This window comes from Lupinus angustifolius, chromosome LG12, assembly GCF_001865875.1.
Source record: "Lupinus angustifolius cultivar Tanjil chromosome LG12, LupAngTanjil_v1.0, whole genome shotgun sequence".
Taxonomy (NCBI): Eukaryota; Viridiplantae; Streptophyta; class Magnoliopsida; order Fabales; family Fabaceae; genus Lupinus; species Lupinus angustifolius.
The window spans coordinates 16,899,771-16,921,578 of NC_032020.1; the positions used below are offsets into that span (position 1 = coordinate 16,899,771).

Here is a 21,808-nt window from a genome sequence, read left to right on the forward strand (position 1 = left end):
ATAATTTATTTATTTTTAGATTTTAATAGTTATATTTCAAAATATTGTTTCGAGTCCTTAATAATGTGATTAACAAGATGTATCACACGTGTCGCAGTAATTAGTGATGTGACTGGTTGTTATATTGACATATATCCACATATGAGAGGTTACAACAAAATAAATCAATTAAAATAAAATTTAAAAAAAAATGATATGCGAGATTAAATTTAAAATTACCTTAATGTTGAATGACTCAAAAACATAAATAGGTAAACTTTAAATTGACGAATGTGAATAGGCAAAAAAGTAATGAAAAAGGAAGAAGGTGAAATCATAAAGATAGATAGAAGGATATTATAGTAAAAGAAGAAGGTAGAATAATTGAATGGGTAAAATGAAATAGAAAATATGTATTGTGTGATGAATTTTATATATTGTCATCATACTATTTATTTAATTAGTATTCACAATTCAAATATATTATCTATCTATAATTTTTTATTCTTTAAGCTAATAATACACAAATATTATAAAGAAGAATAATTAATTAAGTGGTCCCACGATAGAAGAGCAGAGAAAACAGAGCAACAAAATTGTCTCTTCTTTCGTTCTGATCTCCATATTTCTGCACTCCAGTTCCTCTACTCCCAAGTGTGACTTCTCCCATTATCTCTCTCTCTCTCTCTCTCTCTCTCTCTATCTGTATATCAGTCGGTGGTGGTGCTACTCTCATTTCACTGCCAATTGCCCCTTCCCTATATTTACACACTCCTAACACATCTTTTCATTTTATCTCCTTCCTCTCATTCCACAACTCTTCTCACTTTTTATCCTCTTACTTTCCCTTCTTTCACATAACTAGAACTACTACTTACTTCTGCAACACGAATAACATATTTTTTTAACTTGGGATTTGGAATGCTCTTCTTTTTTGTTTTCACTTATGACACTTTCACACAATTCATAAAATAGAGAGTTCAACAATTTTTTATTTGTGGTTCTGGGGGAATTTCTCATTCTTCTCTCCCTATTATGTATTCATAAAAACCTCTTGGGATTTTGTTCCTTTTTAATTAAAAAATAACTTTTTTGTTCCTTGTACCTTTTTGGGTTTAGGGTTTTAGCTATTTTCCTAATAGATTTTGTTTTTGTATTTCCTACCAAAAATGAAACATTTTGTTTGTGCTCAAGTCCAAACCTATTGAGGTTCTAGAACTTGCACTTATATAATAGAAATGTCTTCACCGTGTTTAAGTGGTGGTGGAGGAAGAACTTATGGGTTAGATTTGGAATTTCTAAAATCAGCTTCATTCTCAGTGTGTTCTTCTTCTTCTTCACCATCTTCAACAATATCAGAATCAAGCAATTCCCCATTAACAATCTCAACTACAAAACCCAGAACCCCAAGAAAGAGACCCAATCAAATCTACAATGAAGCCGCATCACTTCTCTCCACCGCATATCCAAACCTCTTCCCTTCCAAAAGCCTCAAAACTCATCCACCACCACCGCCGCCGAATATATTTTTCGATGAACCTCCTTCATCGGAAGTACTATTACCTTTCAGGGTTTTTGACTCATCTTCTTCCTTTTTGATACATCAGCATAAGCCTAGTTTTTCAATGGAGCCTAAGGTGTTGATGTTGCAAGAGAAAACATGTCAGAGTCCGGTGGAGATAAATTCGGCCTCGGCGATGATAAATTCACTCGAATTGGAGGATGATTGTGGTGAAGATTTTGATGCGGAATCGATTCTCGATGAGGAAATTGAAGAAGGGATTGATAGTATTATGGGTAGTGTGGCTGAGCAAGAAGAGACTAACGGCGCCGCCGTCTCATGTTTGGGGATTCCGGCGTTTGGATTTGGAGGGAAATTGGATTGCCGGTTAGGTTTGAGAAGGGCTCTCCGTCATGTAGATGACGGTGGAAACTGGTGGAATTTGCCGGCGGTTGATATACTTCAAATCTCGCCAAAAATAATCAACAAGCCTCCTCCTCAGCCTCCGGCCGCGGCGGCAGAGAAGAAGAAGAAAAAGAAAGTGGAGGTGAAGAACTCGGAGCCGGTGAAGGGAAATCCAATGGCGAAATCGAATCCGGGTTTGATGTTGAAATTGAATTATAAGGACGTGAAGAATGCCTGGTCCGATAAGGGGTCACCGTTCGCCGATGACAGCCCGGTTTCCAACGCATCGGGAAATGACGTCACAGTAAGTTTCCCAATTTCACTTGACCAATCAAAATCTTGAGTATTATTTCTCCGTTACAATTAAAATTATTGTTTTAGACGAATAAAAAATAATTTAGTTAACAATTTTCTTTCTATTATTATTTTTTCAATAAATGTACACTCAATTAAGAAGCTTTTTTTTAATTATAATTTGCTCTAGCTTTAATTCATTTAGACAAGGATGAATTAAAAACTAGTTCATGGCCCAGGCCGATGAACTAGTAAACATTGATTTTCAATTAAATTGTACCCGTCATTCAAAATTATTTTTATTTAAAATTATTTTTTTAATAAAAATTAAAAAATATTAATTTTTATTGATTTTTCAACATTAAAGATAAATATATTATATATATATAACTTCAAAATTATGTTGTTTAATTAGTAAACTACCGGTTGAACTACTATATTCTATACCCCTAACTAGTATGGTAACATTTGGACCAATAAAAATATGTCATATTATTTAAAAAAATTAAATATTAATAAATACTATTGTTTCAAATATTGATATGAGAAATGATTTATGACATTTTGACCAATTCCTTCCATGCGAATTTTAAAACTTTAAGACTTTCTTCATAGTTGAAATCTTAATGCAATGAACTATTTTTCTGTTACAATATTGAATGGCTCACATTTTCAACTTAGCAAAATGGTTTAAACAAAAAAATTCTTTGCAGTCTGCTACAACATTGAGTCAATTACTAATAAGGAACCAAAACTTAATATTTGTTTATTATGACTACGTTCTTTATTTTTGTCTTGCACTCTAGCCTATGGATTATGGAACAAATTAATGAGATATTTATTTGACCTTGTACAACTACATGTTATTTTGTGTCACAGTTTGACAATATTGAAAAATAAACTCTGTGAGACTTGTCACCATTTTAATTACTATAGTACATAGTTAATGGGTAATGTTGCAGAAGCAGTGAATAATAGTTAACGTTATACTTTGGCATTGTGGGGAACAGGCTCGGTTGTCTAAAATTGATTTGTTGTGGGAGAATGGAGGAATGAGAGAAGCTAGCGTGCTACGCTTCAAAGAAAAGCGGCGTACGCGTCTCTTCTCTAAGAAGATCAGATATCAGGTCAAAAAGGTCAACACTGATCGACGGCTCAGAATGAAGGTACCACCAAGTTAAAGATATCAAAATCTGCTTTTATGATATCATGATGATAATTGGATATTGAGATGAGATGCATCATTATGGAGAGTGGACCCGTTATGGTAGTTGAGTTGCTTACTTTCTCCAACCTTTTCAGGATCCATGTTATTCCATTTGTTTGTTAGGTTTTATTTGTTGTTAGATTTTTGCTTTTTCTAATTTTCATTAGCAAATCATAACATGTATGTTTTGGACTTTTGATCCTTATCAAAATATGCTCTTCATATTCTTTCTTCATTATATTACTCTTTCAATAAAACAATAATGTTGTGTAGTCTACATTCCTATATGGAAAAAGCATGTTATGAAAATATAATTTTCAACTTGAAGTTTGTGTTTGTTTTTAGTTAGCAAATGATGGTTGAACAAAGTACAAACTTCAGAACTAGGAAAATGGATGAAGAAGAGTGTTAAACTTTGGTGCTGCATAACGAAAAAATGATATCAGCCTTAAAATTGCTTAAGCACATTATGTGAATATCATGAAAATTTAATATTTTTTACTGACATATAAATCTCAAATAAAAATAACTCAATAAGCAAATACACTGAGCTCTTGCTTCATTGTGTTTATCATACTCGACGGCTTAAGGCAGGGGCGATTTGTTACAAGGTCAAATTATAGACAAATGCTCAAAATGATATAATTTAGTGGCAGTAAAGCACTTTTTGAGACTTCAGTTTTCACTTTCAAAAAGATATCTACATTTTTGTAACCTTCTACTACAGCCCCTGTTGGGTTCTACCAGAAAATAGACGCTTGGAGGAAAATAAAATGACTTTAAAGTCTTTGTGTATCTCTCATAACTTTCAAGTGTTTTATTTCTTTTATTTCCTCTAAAAAATTCAACTCAAAAACAAATCCTAAGTTGAGACGAGCAACGAAGTCCAGAACAATTTGCCTGTAATTCTATTACAATTTTATTTTTCTTAGCGTTATGGCCTCTAAGATCAGTGGCAAAAAAATGGTCTTCAATGAAGTTGCAGAAAATTTCTAAACCTTTGAACCATGCCCAAATATAGTCTCTAATACATCAAATTCTAAACCTTGTAACTTTCAGCGACAAAGCTTATATAGCATCTTATCCGCAACACTTATATCCTATAATACATCAAATATTAAACGAATTTAGTACGTGTTTAGTCGTTCAGAGGAATACTGAAAGAACCTTTTGTATTAATAATTGCATAAATACATACATCACCCGGTCTGAAAGGTTCAACGTGACAGCATTGACAATATCCAAACATTGATTATTTATACAACCGGGTCAGCAACCAAGTATGTACAAAGTAACTTAAAGAGACCAAGTGGAGTGAAAAGGGTTAGACCCAAAACAACCTAGGAATTTCCCTTTGCATGCTTTATCCTTCTATGCACAAGCTTCCCCATCTTCAAATACCTTGTTCCCAATCTTTTTTTACCTTCTCAGTATCCATAGGTTGCAACCCTGGAATGCTGGATCATACACAAATTGAGGTAAGACTGTATTATTACATGGTTGTGTAAATATATCCAAACCGGAGACAATGCTCAAACGATAAGATGCAAGATTCTACACAATAAAATCATAAGATTGCCAACAAAATTTTCATTCTGATTAGAGACCAAACCTTAAAAAACTACCTGTAACATCTGGAACAGCGTATTAATATGTTTAGCACATCTGCTAATGTAGTTCAATATATTCCTGTAGTCCTCTTATATACAAGAGTAAGACTCGCAAGTTAGACTTTATAGTGTATTTTTAAGGCCAAAATTGCAATTTCAAGGAAAAGTAAAGGTCATAAATGTCATTGTCTATTTAGTTTTTAGTGTATTTTCTCCTAACTTGTCCCTCCATTAATGGAGAGGAGTCTAACTCCTTATACAAACACTACATACATTAATAGTCGTAGACCAACATTTACATTTCTACACAAGCACCATGGTCACATGCAGAAGTTGTGACAGTACATATGTGTGACTAAGATTTCCAAAGAAAATGAATAGGATACAACAGCACATTGTTACATCAGATTGCTTGCACATCCCAGACAAAAGGATGACAAGGGTGATTGAAAGTACGGGTGAGGAGAACCCAACCCTACACGCTCACTCAGTATGGCCCAATCATGATCGGGTCCAAAGAGGGTGGGGTCTCATCAGGTCTAGGACTGAGTTTGAGTTTAAAAATTAGACTCGGTCAATAATTAGGTTCAGGTAGGGGACAAACATGACCCATTCCAACCCGTCTCATGGTCACTCACCATCATGTTTGTATGTGTCTATTCAATTGTGTACAAAATAACGACACATCTTTGGTCGAAAGTATCATTGATTATCTATTTTTTCATCATGTATACATCATTAATAATATATATACTTAAATCATTTTATATGTCAAATTACATGCCCTATAAATAAGTAATATTAAGAAGACTTTATCTAAAATGAGTATGCATTATCTTTAATTGGGTCTAGAGTCGGGTTCAGGTTCAAAGACTGACTCAGTCGACATTTAGGGTTGGGTTAACTTCAAGTTTAGGGTCGACTTTACCCAGCCCATTCTCTCCCCTAATTGAAAGTAAAGGCACACCCATATCATACAACTAGACAATTGTTTTTAGTTCCATATCTTACCTTTTTCGAAGGCTCTTTATGTTTAGGCTTAAAAAATGATTTGATAAAAACATTTTTGTTCTGATCCTAACAGCTGAATCTCAACTTTCCTTTTTCCTGGATTGACATTCTTATTTCCTAGCAACATCCCAACCAAAGAAGCATGTAAATATCAGAATCAGAATGCTCTTATTATGTTACTTCACTTGAAAATCATGCATACACATCAGAAAGATAAGTATGCATCAAATTACAATCATACAAAAACCAGTTCTTAAATGAAAAAAGAGGAAAACTAAGATATTCGCTCACCACAGAAGCTGAGTGAGGCAAACAATAGATCAACCTTCCTCATCTTCGGTAAGAGATATATTTTCTGGTATAGTGAGAACCTTCACTTTCACCGTCACCACTTCCACCCCTTCTGGTGTATTATTTACCTCCACACTACTTTCCCCGCCACTACCAGATTCATTCTCTGAATTCACAACACACACAAACAAACAAACACATCATTAGCATTTATAACCATTTTAGGGGTCAAACCCTAACAAGCATAGAAATTGGGTCAATTTGATCGACAATCCATAAAAATATCATCTTTAAAATGAAATTTTAAAGGGGTATTGGATAAAAACCTGGAATGTGTAGATTCTGAGAATGGGGTGAACCTCGAAGGGAGAGGGATAGAGGGTTGTGGTGGTGGCGTTGGGCGGTGATATTTTGAAAGAAGGTAGAAGGTGAAGGGGTTGGTGGGACCCAAAAGGAAGATCCAGGAAGAAATGGAAGCCAATCAGGTGTAGCTTTTTTTACTATGATTCGTTGGATATGATCCTCTAACAACTTCAAACCCGCATCGGATTCCTCTCTCTCGATTTTGGGTATTTGGGATTTGGGTTTTGTTGCTTGCGATGATTGGTTGCGATGATGAGAAGATGCTAGGATTGTAGAACAAGGGCTGTTCAGCCACCGTGATGCGGTGGAGGCTTCACGGAGGAGAAGGGTCTTTGCGATGAACCTAGACATCATCAAATAGAGAGAGAGAGAGCGATGAATTGAGATTGGATGCGTTTCCTAAATGGACCTGAAATGTTTTTTTATAATAGAAAAAGAACTTGTGAATAGATAATTTTGTAGTAAAGGCCCAAGAATCCTGAATTTGTTTTTGTTATCCTATTTTTGTCCTTGAAAAAAATAAACTATTAAATATGTCCTCAAAATCTTAAACTATTTTTTGCCATCCATTTGACTGAACAATTTTGTATATGTGACACCTAAGGACAGAACATTGTGTTTAGAATGCTAGATCAAAATGGATTTGTGTAAAACATGTGTTGAACCCATAAACTCAAAATCCAATAGTCTTCACATTTTACCACAATGGTAACATTGATGACTGCAATCTAGAATCTCCAACATGCAAACATGTTTTTGTTTTTTGAACCCAAAAACCAAAACATCATTGACGAATGAGGAAGGATTTGATGAAAAGTTTACACTTTTGGAATAGGGAAATGATGAAGAGTGTGGATCTTTAATTGTATGTGGGTTTTATGGCCAGTAATTGAAACACAACCTCCATGAGTGATGAAGAGTTCAGCAATGATTCAACCATAAAAAGAGCAAGAATTTTTGCTTCCTTTAGCTTTTTTGGTTTGGTTCAGTTCAATTTTATTGGTATCATACTGCTTAAACCCATATATAAGTTATTCAACAAAGAAAATTGTAAGATAATTTAGAAGTGCACATAAAAATGATTAGAAGTTAAATTGAATTCAGAGGACCTTATCAAATTTCCAAGTAGAGTTGGCCTTGTGGTACCAATTAGTTTTACAATCTTTATTGTCAAAGTGTATGTTATAGAGTCTCACTCAATATGATTAAGGATCTATTTGCGAGTTAAATTGTGGCGGAAAAGAAATGGAATGAAAGACTTTAGAGCCATAAAATACATTTGTGGGATAACTTTAAAGTCTTCATTCTGACCCAAAGGCACATGCATTGTGCCAGTATCGTTAGTTTCTTGTTCTGATGGATTGTTGGTACCATGGTTTTTCTGTGACTCGTCTTCATGGTTGCAAGTGCTTAATGACTTGTTTGTTTGAAACTCGTATATCTCCAAATCAATATTACTGGTGCTTTTGGTTCATTCATGTAAGATTTGTTGGCGGTCAAGCAGAAACATCGGTTGATAATAATTCACGCCCAATTGACAGTGTTTTTTGTTTGTCTATATTGTTTCCATAGGTTTTGTCGTTTATAATTTAAAGCTTCTAATGCATAACTTTATATCTGACAAATATACCATGTAGCAGTGTTGGATTTACAGAATTTAATCTACTAGCTACTACATTAGACTAATTTTATATTATTAAATTTCGATCTTAAAATGGGTGGTGTGCTGGAATGTTGAAGTATAAATTCTAAAATGCAAAACAAGTATGCACCCAAGCAAAAGTTAAGCATAATATTTGGAATTATTATAATTTATTTATGTAACTTGTATTCTTTAATTTACATATTGATCTCTCTCAACATCTGCAAAACTTTGGAAAAGTGAGCAAAAGAAGGGGAACAAATACAATTTATTAGAGAACTAAATAATTGCAATCAATAATTATATACATGCAGATGTAAGATGTGCCTCACATCTCAGATAGAAGATTGCTAATATTTCGAAGCTCCTTTAGAGCTGTCATGGCAGTAACTTGCCCTGTAGTAACCAGAACATATTTAGACAAGTTTTCCGGTAAGGTTCCCTGGCCTTGCTCTAGTTGGATAGAAGACTCGATCACCTGCAACACAAAAAAATATAGTCCTTCAGATAACAAGTTTGGATGCATCAATTGAGTTCTCAGAATGAAAAGAAAAATATTGACATTGTATCTTTACTCACTAAACTGTCATTAAAATTGCGTAACGCTCGGAAAGAACTTTACCTGAATATGCTTAAGCATCGACTGACCAATATTCCTCAAAGTCCCCATGTCATTCTGGTCCACAGAATGTCCATTGCTACTTAGAGAACTACAATTTGCGTCGGCTGTAGAAGAGGGTGTTGTACAATGATCAATATAATTCTTAGTAGGTTTTACAGCCTCAGGAACTTCTCCTTTCTCAGATATAACTTGGCCATTATTCCGCCCAAACTTCCAAAGCCACTGAAATTTATTCACTTTTCTCTCCTTAGCATTTGTAGCCAAATTTCCCATGGAAACATTTTTGCACCCTGATGTCTCTGATATGCACTCAGGAGGATCAGAGATTGGAAGAGGTGAATCTACAGGACTAATATTTGTAATTTCATTAATTTCATCAAGAAATAAGTTAGACCCAACACTACTTTTCTCCAAGTAATTTTCATGATCATTGGCCTCATTAGGAGGACTAGCAAGGCCAGAGGTTATAGACAAGTTTTCTTCACTGCCAATGCTTCCACTTAGACATCTATCATCGGCAGAATAACTGTTGCAGCCTTCAGAGCCATCACTTTCTTGCTCCACTTCACCAGCCACAGAAAGATTATCCCGCTGGCATGCAAATTCATGACAGTGCAGTTTTTCAGTATCTTCCTCAAAGCCTAGTTCCTTAGAAAGGTCTTCTAACAAATTGTGCCTAACCTTTACCTCAGATTCCTTTTTACCACTCTTAATTGTTGATGAAAATGGATGGGATTCTGCTCTTTTCAAACTCAACTTTACCTTTTCTGTCCATCCCTTTTTACGAGTTGGAACCTGTTTTTCTAATTCATCTTTCTTAAGTTCTTCAGCCTTGTGTACAACTCTCCACTGTTCTTCCCAATAGCTATCAGGAAACAAATTCAGAGGAGTTTTTGGAGAATCTGATTCAGACGGAAGGGTCCGAGATCTTGTAATAATTGATTTACCTTGGTTGTGACCTCCTACAAATGGAGGTGTTGAGGATGAAATATCAGAACTTAATGCAAGAGCTTGCAAGGATTTTGCCTTCTCTAGTAGTTTCTTAATATTAGTCTTCTCAGGGAAGCTTAGTAATCTCTGGAGACAGGTCGTAGGATTTTCAGTGGCAAGTAGTGAAGATCTTAAATGAAGTAACATTGCTACAGCCATAGCAGAGATAAATGCTCCACGAGATGACTGAAAGATATTAAAACCAGAGTCGGTGTTGTCCTCAGCATGCTTTACCACTTTATCATTATCTGACAAAAAGATCTCGTCCCAGATGATCAAGAGGTTGGCAAGTGAAAATTCCCGTCCAAATAAAACTCGCAACCAGCGGAGAGCAAAGTACTGGGGTTCAACACCAAGATCAACAAGATGGCTATGCAGTGATGAATCCACACAAGACAACAAATAATACAATGCAGTTGAAGCTTCAATTACAGGAGGCAAGCCACTATAGGACCCAGCTAGAGGAGAATAGGAGAAGAAATCGACCATTGCAACTGAACCACAAGACCCGTTCATTAAAGCATCAAACATACAGTAAGCATCATGCTCCGTGAACTTCTCAGATAAAACAACACCAAGTTCACCTTCAGCCCCATAAGCATCACTTAGCAATACAATGGTCCTTATCTTAGGATCAAGCTCATCAAGAGTCTTGATTTTCATTGCATTTCCATTTGAGTCAATTTCATCATCCATCAAGTCTGGAGATTTTCTAAAATCGAAGTTGTAGGAAAGATCATTCTCTTGACAAAAAAGGCCATCAAATCTGTCAGTGAAGTGGTCTTCATAAAGTTTTCGAACATCTGAATGACTCTCGACATCCACTTGCAAAACATAAAGAAGTGGTGCAAGTAACTCATGCATTCCTACAAAAACAACAAAGGAAAGAAACCCAATAAGGTAAAACCAACTATTTGTATAACAAAATTCTAACGCAAAATAAGGTATACAGAAACCTAGAAGCAAAAATAAGGGGATTTATATTTTACAAAGTAAAAGGGCTCCCAACAACTAATCAATTTAATGTTCAGTAATGAATGCATCTCACAAAAAAGCAGTTGAAGATTTTACTGCAAGGTTCATAATAAGTTTATGGAACAATGTTCAATGCAGAAGTAACTAAAAATGTGTTGGCAGTAAATAATATATGATAGGAATATTAAGTAAAGCCCATTGATCACAGCCTAGAGGTATTTGTTTTTTCAACATAATAATGAGACTGGGTATGAATAAAACATACGATGAGCCTTATTGTGATTGGAAAGGTAAAAGTTTAGTTCAACCAGATGTGCTATATTATACAAGGTTGGGGGGGAAACTAATACATCTGTCGTAAATGAGAAATTGAAAGCTTTCTAAAAACAAAGATGAATGTCCTCCTCTATAGCTACTTATATGTTGTAGGAGGGAAAAATAACACAGCCATCGGAAAATGAGAAAACATATTCAAAAGGGAAATTCAATTGAAGCCAATGTATTGTCTGCAAATATTGCTTCTCTGGACAGCTTACCTTGTCTATAACCACACTCTGGGTGTCTCAGACACCATAATAATAAAATTCGTCTCAAAGTGCCTTGGCATCCTGGTGTCTGGAAATAGCTGCCATGTTCTGGGTATAAACGTGATAAATCCTGATCAACCATCCTCTCCAGCTCTGCATTGCGAAAATAGCGACTCCATGTACTATCTGCATATAAAAGTCATGTTTTAACCAACATGGATAAAGTTCGATGGCAAAAGATTGACAGTTAGATAGACATATAAAACAATTTAGTTGCCTTTCTTTTACACCAGCCCCCCTTTTGCCCCATCGTTTGTTGATTGCCATTATTCTATGCATACATGCATACTTTACCTGGATTTTGTGAAAGTGGGTTGTCCATGATAAGATTGGGTGAGGGTGATCTACTTCCATCCTTTGAAATATGTGGATCAACCAGGAGGCGTCCTCTCAAACTGGCATACCTGACAAGGTAAAAAACACTTCCTGTTAACTGATCAAGGTATGCCTAAAAGAAACACAACGGCTTAAAGAAAAAGCAGTTGATTTTAGTCCACCATCATGACAGAGACAAACATCAAGAAACACCTGGACCTAAAAACTCAACTCTCAAGATGGAAACACTATAGTTGAAGTATAAATTATAATGGCAGAAAAATGCCTAGTCAATCATTAATACAAACAACCCTCAATGCCAAATGAAGAAACAGCTTAATTTTCTTTCAAATTTCCTCCAAGGCCAATAAAATATTATTGACTTGGACTGAACGAATAGAGCCCAAAATTCATATGACAAAATTTATCCAATGAACATGATTTTTTTTTTCCGAATATAGCATTCAAGTTTCAAGGCCTTTTTCTTTCGCGGAAAAAAAATCAGATGTCTCCAAAGACTTGTGATTGGACAAAAACAATTATTATCTATTAAATTCCCAATTAAACAAATCACATAGAAACAAAATGAGTATAAATATATTGCTATGCTTATCCGAGATACCTTGGAGACAGTTTCACACATTGATTCTGAATAGGAAAGAAAAGGGGGACAGATACAGCAAAAGACAAGGTACAATGTGATAAGGGGGACCATAACACCTATCGTATCAAAATGCTCTCAAAATTGCACTGAATTTAAGGAATGCTTGCACAATTATTCAAATATAATAAATTAGATAAAAACTCCATAAGAATAATGAAACTGAAAAATAAAATGAATATTGAGCTTGGTTTACCTCCTTCTAGAATCAGCGGTGGTACGACGAAGATCATCAATGGAAGTTGAAAGCGAAGAAGGCAAAACCCCTAGATTTATACGCCACTGCAAACTTCTAAGATCTTCGAATTGATCACTCAATCTATCTGAAACATTGTCGGAGCTCACCAGCGACACCGACGATGATTTCGGCAACGAAGGATCAATTAGAGCCGGCGGCATGATTATCCAGCAATTCCTCGCTGACCGAGATGCTCAAAGGCAACGAAAATAATCAAGAAAACACAAGCTTTACAGAAAAAAATTAACAAATATTGTCTAAAATTCTGAAGCACAGGCTCAAAAAATGAAGCAAATTACTCGAATTTCTTTCTGGGAAAGCTAAAAATTGAAAATTTAAGCTAGACAACACCAAATTGTTGTAGAAGGAAGGTACTTTATTTATGGGGAAAATGTGGGAATTTGAGGAGAAAGGAGAAGGAAATTAAGGGGGAAAAGCTGAGTTAATGGGGAAAATTTTGTTGGGTAGCTGATATTAAGCAGAAGTTTGAGAAGAAAAAGGAAATGATTGGGGTTGAAGGAGTTGCACGTTTCTTCTGCAGATTTTCTGATTCTTCAATTTCTGTCTCTCTTTCTTTTGTCTCGGAAGAAGAAAAGAAAAAGAGACAGAGGAAGAATAACAAGTTTATTTGTTAACCCTAATGGAAAGAAGAAGAAGAAAAAGTAATGGCGAATTGTATGTGGAATTTGTAAATTATAATGAGGGAGCTAAATTGAGCTGTGTATTTTGTTCTGCAAATTTTTTGGTGATTGTTGAATTTTGCCAATAATTTCGTTTGGTGATTAATTACAATTAATCAAAAATAATAACCAACTAATATGTCTCATGATTCTGTTACTATTATAATCCCTATTTATTATGTTGTATTTTTAGATATAGAAGAAAGCAAATGCATATATGTTGATATTATAATTTCCTTTTTGTTCTACTGAATTTGATTTCATTTTCCTTTTCACCATCACTTACAATATATTTAGGATACCTTTTCTTTATCTTAAATTTAAAGTTTAATTTGATCAGTTGATGCTTTGCAAAGTTTGGTAAATCTATTTAATTTTTGTTGGTAAGGGTCTAAGGGATGTTATTTGTACTTATTTTTAGAGAGTTCACTTTTAGAAAAGCATTAATTTAGAAGGGAAAAAAACTTCAATTATAGATTTTATTAAGAACAGGAAATGAAACTTTGTCTTTATTATAAATTTTTTATACTTTTAAGTTATAGTATCACTTTATAGGTAAAAAAATAATTTATTTTGGGATGTGAAAAATACCCCTAACAAATGTTATCTTTGACGCATACTATATCTAACATATTTTTTCATCGTTATAGATTATTTTCGAAATAAAATAGGGTTACTATGTCTCTCCTAGTCATTTAAAATTTTAGATCGTTAATTATAAGAAATGAAAAAACGTTAATGCTCTATTTTTTTAAAGTAGTAAAAGAAACGTTAACAGAAAATAGAAGTTCCATAATTTAATGTCAATATCAACGTTTTTATATCTCACTGAAAGTGGGTTTTTGCTTAAGGAAAAAAAATGAGTGAAATTTAGACGGACTTATATTAAACAATATAACGCCTCGCTACAAACTCAATTCTAATCAATTTAAATTTTTTATATATTTAGGATGTGTGTAAATACGTGAAAATCTTTCACAATATGCACTAAAATTAGTCACTTCAAAATTAATGCACTACATAGAAACTAAAATTAACCCCTACATGTAAAAATTAAAATTAGTGCACTTAAAATCATTCACAATAGTCACTTTAATTTTAATAATGTAACAGCCCATAAATAAGTAAAAATCTTTCACAATATGCCCTAAAATTAAATTGGGGAAATCCACTAACTCCAGGAGTAAGTTTTTTAAATTTACTTTTCATCATAACTATCAATTTTAAAAAAAATCTAATGGTTTGAATTAGTAAGTAAATCTAAATCATTAGATGTTAAAAAAAAATTGATAAATATAATGAGAAGCAATTAAATCCTCACTCAAAATTAAATAATGCATGTTTTCCGTCTCATATCTTTAATCATTGTTATGCCAGGCTTAGCAATGAAGCAAATGGAAATGTGCGAATATTCTTTTTAAATTCTCGAGTCTTGACCAGGGTTAGTTTCGTGTATATCTCATCTCATTTGTTTTGATTTTATTAGATGACAGATCCAACTTCTAAAATAACATAACAAAAAACAATAGAGACGTTATTCCTACTTAACATGATCTGGTTAAAGAAACATGGATCACCTATCCTAAAAAAAGTACTATTAATTTTGAGCAATGTGTGATAAAAGAGAGTAACTTATACATTTACCCACACCACACATATCATAAGTAAACATTATAAATTAAAGCAGTACTAGCCCAGGAGGAGCACATGTACAAACATGGATCATGGATGTTGGTTTCTGGCATCTTGTCATTCCAGTGAGCCACTTGCACTATCAAATGCCAATGACAGGGACTTCAAAAAATCGACTATTTAGTTGCTACCTAAGGAAATTGCTTAGTGGTATCCTAAAGGGATCTTGTTTCCATCTAGTTTTTTAAAGAATTGACAGGAGAAAAAGTTGTATAAAGATGAAACCAACACATCATATTTGAAGACACATACATTTATATTTATAAGTGCTATCATTTAGTAGTAAATTTTAATTACAATTGAATTTTTAATGTATTGTTAATCATCTATTGGTTGTCTCTACATAAATATGTTTTCAGCCAAGTGTTTCTCTATTACTAGTACACTTTTTTTAAAAAGAAATTAGTACAATTTAACTTTATGCAGAAACAATGAATTATTGTATGAGGAAATGTCCTTTGGAAGTATTATTCTCCAATGAAACAAGACATGTGACATCGTGTCATTATGGTTACATATTTTGTATTTTTATTAGATTATTTAGAGTTTATTGAAGACCAATTTGATTACTTAACCTTCTTGTGTTCTTATTTCTTAGGGAATAAGTTAGGTACTAAACGTGTATGTATTTATACATGGAAAATAACTTAACTTAGAACAATTATTAAACAAGGATTATAACAATGGACTGTTAATCTTATTCAAATAGTTATAATTAAAGATGAATAGAAGTAACTTCTTTAAATAGGATCATTTTCCATACACCATTTTGTGTGTTTATTATTCATAATAAAAAACACTGGTGACGAATGATGGGCGAGGCGAAGACATGCCATTATTGGGGGTTGTTGTTCCCGATGACTCACTAGATTAGTAACACGCGCCGCCAGTGCCGTTGGGTCAAATTATTAAATTATAAGTAAAAATAACATTAAAATTAAAATATTAAAAAATGTAGAAATGGAAAAGACCAATCGGCGTGTAGAAATGGAAAAGACCAATCTTTTCAGCAGTTTTTTTAAGAGAAAGAAAAACTTAGACTTGGATTAATCTTTTAACCATTATTTCTGAAACCCCAAACACACTCTCATAATAGATCTTTGGACTTGAATTAATCAATTTTGATGAGATAGATATTTTTATTCCCAATCCCATAACATTCATATTTCATCTCAGGGATCTTTCCGTTTTTATTATTCCAGGTATTGTCCCTCTCATTTCATTTCTCATTGCTCATTGACTCTGATGATAGGAACATTTTTCTAATTTTTGTATTAATAATTTGGTGATGTGTGATTTTCATGTTTTGTTTTTTTTGCATGTTATTTCATCATCTGTTTCATTTTGACTCCTTCGGTTGTTGTTGTTGTTGTTGGCTATGACCATTTCAATTTAACTTCCAAATTTTGAATTCATTGATTTGCTCCTATTGCTATTTTTGCTAATACTTGTTTTATTTTGTATTTGTTTTCAGATTTGTCAGCATCAATTATTCATTCAGATTCATGGTTCGTTATTTTACAGGGCATTGTTTCTCTTGCTGAGTGAGTATTGATGAAGAGGAGATTTTTCGGAAGGGAAATTTGAAACTGTGATGCATTTATGAAGCCAGCAAAAGTTTGGCGTGGCATGGGTGATTTGCACATAATGCCTGGCTCGCGCAATCGGCCTAATATAAAGAAACCAATGTGGATCATTGTCTTGGTTCTATTTGTATGTGCCTTTCTAATATGTGCTTATGTGTATCCTCTGCGAAGCAGTTCAGCCTGTTATGTCTTCTCTTCTAGAGGCTGCAAGGGTTTTACTGATTGGCTTCCACCTGTTCCTGTGAGAGAATATACCGATGAGGAGATTGCAGCACGTGTTGTTAATAGGGATATTTTGAATTCACCACCATTTGTTTCAAAACATCCTAAAGTTGCTTTCATGTTTTTATCGCCTGGCTCTCTACCATTTGAAAGATTGTGGGACAAGTTTTTCCAAGTAAGAATTTGTTACTTGTCTATTTTAAAATGTATAATCTCAGGGAAGATAGCCAGTGTAGTTTATATTCTGCAAAAAAATTATATTGACCAGTAGGAGAAATGACTTATTGCATCTTCAACTGACACACAAGTTTTTAGGACATGAGAGAATCGAAGAATTTCTCCTTTCTGTTAGAAATCTGAATTGGAATGGTTAACAGTAGGTTCCGTTTTTGCACCTTTAACTGGCACTTGATGCTCTGCATGAAAATTGTTAACATTCTTCTCTTGTTGTTGGGCAGAAATAGTTGCATGACTTCACTAAGTGGAACAGTCCATGATTTCAATTTAGTATTATTCAACAGACATTCCCTTCCCTGTATTAGATATGGTGGGTAGACATTGCTAGTTTTTCCAAGTCAACTCACATTCCCTTCCCTGTATTAAATAAGAAGTTATGTTTGAAACAGTGTGACAATGATGTCCTATCACAGCTTTGGGCGCTTTACTACAGAGTTCTACTTATTTAATGTCTCATATCCGATGACCCTTAAAATATCTGTCGACGTAGATAACAATACAAGATGTGAAGCATGTTTTTCTAATAAACTCTTGATAAATGTATTGTAATGAATGAACACCTATATTTGTTTTTGTAACTTTGTTGGCATGTGAATGTCTTGGCATCAGCATCCTGTCCATCTTCTATTGTGCATTTACCTGGAAGATGCTCTTATCCTTTTTGGCAGGGTCATGAAGGGAAGTTCTCTGTTTATGTGCATGCATCCCAGACTAAGCCAGTTCATGTGAGCCGATATTTTCTTAATCGGGATATTCGCAGTAACCAGGTGCATATAGTATTGTAACTGTTCATTTTACTATTATTTGTGAATTGTGCGGTCTTCAGTGTCTTGTATGCTCAAATATATGTTCTGGAATGCAAATCCTAGTGTAAATCTGTGACTTAATTTTTCCCCTCATACTTGACTTTTGATTGTAGGAAATAGATTATTATTATTGATTGAGGGATGAACCAATACTATGAAAATTTAGTGCATGGGTTTGGAAATATTATGCTGTAGTAGTTCTACATCATATATATTTTATTTAATCCAGAGCAGAAAGGAGAACTAGTAGTGGCATAGCCTGGCAACCTGAGGCCCCAATATTTTACGTTGGTAATGGTAACCTAAGATAAAAGTACAAAACTCTTGCACAATTTCCTTCATGTTAAATATGGGATTATAGTAAATTTATTTTTCACCATCTTAACCTTAGAACTCAGTAAGCTCACCGTATGAACTGTATGTGAATTTACTTTAGCATGCTTGAGTGATGTTGTATCCTACTGCAGTTAATTGTTATTTTTTCTTAAGTAGTTGCTGAATGTATTTTAAGTCCAATTGCTCTAGTCCTAACAATAGCAACAATGATAGGATGATAGCAAGTATAAATATCTTTTGTTGCCAATAGTCCGTGATTTTCTAGTGAGCGGCTTGTAATCAGATGTTGTCTTGTTTAGGTGGTGTGGGGAAAAATTTCTATGGTTGATGCAGAGAGACGGCTATTGGCAAATGCCCTTCAAGATCCTGACAACCAGCAATTTGTTTTACTTTCTGATAGGTAAATGTGCTATGAGATTGCTTTTAATTCCGTTATTCCATCGTAATTATTATTGGTTTAATTAGTTTCTGAATTGTCTATATTGGTTTTGCAGCTGTGTACCTTTGTATAATTTTGACTATATTTACAACTATCTGATGACTACAAATATCAGCTTTGTAGATTGGTATGTCTGGCAGTGTTACATGGTGTCCTGCTGTTTTTGTTTTTTTTTTTAATTTTTAGCTTTTCTCCTTCTGCTTTCTGCTACCAATTTGATGTTCTTTTCTGATGCGACCTTTCCTTTTTCTTATTAGCTTTAAGGATCCTGGCCCTCATGGCAACGGCAGATATTCAGAACACATGTTACCTGAAATTGAGGTGAAGGACTTTAGAAAGGGTGCACAGGTATATTCTTGCTACAGTCATATTGCAGCTAGGAATTCAACATTTTAAATAGAAACTTAATGTATTATTATGAAAAGAATATGAATTTTGAGCGATGTACTTTAGCTACTCTATTTTATCATTGCCTTTTCATATGATGTCAACTCGATAAATGGAAGTTGCCATCATTCTATAACCTTGTGTGATTTATGTCAATAGGCTTTACAAGACAACTCCACCTAGTAGGATTAACATTTGGCTGTTGTTGTAGGCTTTACAAGCACATCAATTGTAACACATGGACGTAGTTTGTCTTTTGTCTTAAAACATGGTGATGAATCTAAATTCTATAACAAAAGATTCTTTGTTTCGGAAAAGGAAAAATAATAATTCTTTGATCTTGTGTGAAATCCCTTACTCCTATTTCTTATGGTAGCCCAATCAGCATTCTACTGTGTTTCAATATGATCACACAATTATTCCTTGTAGTTTTCATACATAGTCTAAGGCTTTGTGGCTCAAAAGGTATAAATAGTGTTGACATGTCACTGATTTAGTCTCACCTCATTATTTAACTTCTTTTACAGTGGTTTTCTATGAAGCGGCAGCATGCTGTTTTAGTTATGGCTGATCATCTATATTACTCAAAATTTCAGGCATACTGTCAGGTGAAGTTTTTTAATATTTTGCCTGGTTTTTAAATATTACTGCTATTGAAATTTAGAACAATTTTATTTCATTTATTATTATTGAATATTGATGTTTAAATTCATTTTACTAATGTGTTTGTTGTGATTCAACAATTAGTTTTTTAAATCATTTTAGTCGTCAAGCAAAGCAAGTTTAGTATTTCATTTTCTGAGGTTCAAGATTCTGATTTTCCGCCTCTTACATTTGCTTACTTTAGTTATATCTTTAGCGCTGTATGAATGCTGCATTTTGTTACTTCATTTTATGGTTCCTTCTGCAACTTTTTCTCTACAAAACGTGTATGTTGTGAATACATTGTGCTGGATGTTATAGGGAAGTGTTGGGTTCTTTTCTCGCTCTTTTTCAAACCCTTTGAAAAAGAAAATCATTAGTGGCATTGTTTATGGCTACTGGTACAGTATAAGGCCCCACAAAAGTGATTCTAAATTGTTGAGGTGATTGGAACATCTAAGTTCCTTATGATTATTCAGAATTTTAGCTAACACTTCCCTGCAACATCTTTTTTCAAAACTAGAAAAGAAACCTTTTTTCCTAGGCAAGATGGAGCTGATGTACACATTATTTATATAGTTATCGCATGTCCTAGTGTTATGGCTTACATGTTTGACCTTATTAGACCATCTACTTCCACATAATAATTCAGAATGTTAAATCCCTATCTATATTGTCCATGGACTTGTGAATTACGTATTAATGTGAAATTCCTTAATATGACAGCCTGGTTTGGACGGGAAGAATTGCATTGCTGATGAGCACTACTTGCCGACTTTCTTCCAGGTGAGGATTTCACTTCCAATACTGTTCTTTTATCTCAACCATTTTCAACCTTCAGCTAAATGGCTTATGCCTCTGGTTTAGATGGTTAATCCTGGTGGAATTGCAAACTGGTCATTAACTCATGTTGACTGGTCTGAGAGAAAATGGCATCCAAAATCATATAGGATTCAAGATATTACGTATGAGCTTTTGAAGAATATTACGGTATAGTCCTGCTGCAACTGTAACATACACAACAACCCATATTTTTCTTTTCAATTTATTTTGATGTTGAGTTACATTGAATGGGTATTTATGGTAACTGTTATATTTATTTGCAGTCCATTGATGTTAGTGTGCACGTCACCAGTGACGAGAAGGTACGCTATATGAAAACTTTCCCTATCTGGTTGATCGAGAATTAATTAAGCAGCTTGACCAATTATCTTGTGTTTCTGCAGAGAGAAGTGCAAAGATGGCCTTGCTTATGGAATGGGATTCAGAAGCCATGTTACCTATTTGCAAGGAAATTCACACCTGAAACACTGGATAAATTGTTGCATCTATTTTCCAATTATTCAACACCTTGAGGCCAGCTAGTTTGATCCATTCTTTGGTCGGATAAGTTGCTTTTGGCCCCCATATTGGTTTCTCATATGGCATGAGAGTTGTAAATTGCATCGTTATCGAGTCTTGATCGCTTGCCATCTGCAGATATTATGTGCAAGGTAAACTGGCATTGCAGTTAGGGTGGTGGGTGGCCTCTAGTGGACAGGGGAGGGTAACCATTTAGTGTTTACTTCCTTAGTCATGGATGTATGAATGACTTATTCTTTTTCCTCCGTTTTGGGTTATCTTAGTTCTCTAATTCCATGACAATTTTTTGGGGAATCATATCAGCTCATAATATGGTCGATCATTGTAAAACTTGCACATTGTTCAGTTGAAAATACATGTTACTCTGTCTATTAAGAAATTCACCTGTTCATTCTTATGCCTAACTCTTTGGTTGAAGGTGAGATTCACATTATGTCTAACTCTTCGGTTGGGGTTTGCTACTTTTTAGTTAGTCATGATCCAGCGAACTGGAAAAGCAGATAACGATGAAGTTCCTTCTGATGAGGTTTAACAAAAACGAATCAAGTTAATTTTATGATGGTTTATACTTTATAATAGATTGGTTATAACTTATAAATGTTTTTACAATGCAATTTATAGTCACATTGTATGCTGGTACACTTAATAATTTTCAGCTTTTATAAATTATTACTAATTAAAATTAATAAGAATGAGAATCACATATCTCACTTTCTATGTTCCATTGT

General features: G+C 34.0%; 4 protein-coding genes across 9 annotated transcripts; 2 read left to right on the top strand and 2 right to left on the bottom strand.

Annotated features, from left to right (window-relative positions):
* On the top strand, positions 637 to 3,663 carry LOC109362293 (protein CHLOROPLAST IMPORT APPARATUS 2-like). The gene is made up of 2 exons (XM_019607987.1): positions 637 to 2,189; positions 3,190 to 3,663. Exons 1-2 carry the CDS (start codon positions 1,218 to 1,220, stop codon positions 3,358 to 3,360), a joined length of 1,143 nt encoding a protein of 380 aa, XP_019463532.1. The 5' UTR covers positions 637 to 1,217; the 3' UTR covers positions 3,361 to 3,663.
* LOC109362294 lies at positions 4,541 to 7,082 on the bottom strand. 2 transcript variants are annotated; one of them, XM_019607988.1, is made up of 3 exons: positions 6,625 to 7,081; positions 6,299 to 6,464; positions 4,541 to 4,843 (listed from the first exon to the last, which is right to left on the bottom strand). In XM_019607988.1, the coding sequence occupies exons 1-2, from the start codon at positions 7,013 to 7,015 to the stop codon at positions 6,328 to 6,330; spliced, it is 528 nt and encodes a 175-aa protein (XP_019463533.1). In that variant the 5' UTR covers positions 7,016 to 7,081; the 3' UTR covers positions 4,541 to 4,843; positions 6,299 to 6,327. The 2 variants fall into 2 exon arrangements, with proteins under 2 accessions (XP_019463533.1, XP_019463534.1); XM_019607989.1 differs by lacking the exon at positions 4,541 to 4,843 and adding an exon at positions 6,007 to 6,124 and having other exon boundaries at positions 6,625 to 7,082.
* On the bottom strand, positions 8,445 to 13,453 carry LOC109362291. 3 transcript variants are annotated; one of them, XM_019607981.1, is made up of 6 exons: positions 12,650 to 13,453; positions 11,772 to 11,881; positions 11,427 to 11,603; positions 9,028 to 10,781; positions 8,926 to 8,976; positions 8,445 to 8,781 (listed from the first exon to the last, which is right to left on the bottom strand). In XM_019607981.1, exons 1-6 carry the CDS (start codon positions 12,850 to 12,852, stop codon positions 8,632 to 8,634), a joined length of 2,445 nt encoding a protein of 814 aa, XP_019463526.1. In that variant the 5' UTR covers positions 12,853 to 13,453; the 3' UTR covers positions 8,445 to 8,631. The 3 variants fall into 3 exon arrangements, with proteins under 3 accessions (XP_019463526.1, XP_019463527.1, XP_019463525.1); XM_019607982.1 differs by having other exon boundaries at positions 8,445 to 8,693; positions 8,751 to 8,781; positions 8,926 to 10,781; positions 12,650 to 13,452; XM_019607980.1 differs by having other exon boundaries at positions 8,926 to 10,781; positions 12,650 to 13,451.
* On the top strand, positions 16,122 to 21,463 carry LOC109362292. Of its 3 annotated transcripts, none has more exons than XM_019607983.1 (11): positions 16,122 to 16,265; positions 16,538 to 17,046; positions 17,777 to 17,875; positions 18,550 to 18,650; positions 18,745 to 18,816; positions 18,947 to 19,037; positions 19,604 to 19,684; positions 20,445 to 20,504; positions 20,586 to 20,708; positions 20,825 to 20,863; positions 20,945 to 21,463. In XM_019607983.1, the coding sequence occupies exons 2-11, from the start codon at positions 16,666 to 16,668 to the stop codon at positions 21,071 to 21,073; spliced, it is 1,176 nt and encodes a 391-aa protein (XP_019463528.1). In that variant the 5' UTR covers positions 16,122 to 16,265; positions 16,538 to 16,665; the 3' UTR covers positions 21,074 to 21,463. The 3 variants fall into 3 exon arrangements, with proteins under 3 accessions (XP_019463528.1, XP_019463530.1, XP_019463531.1); XM_019607985.1 differs by having other exon boundaries at positions 16,588 to 17,046; XM_019607986.1 differs by lacking the exons at positions 16,122 to 16,265; positions 16,538 to 17,046 and adding an exon at positions 17,438 to 17,445.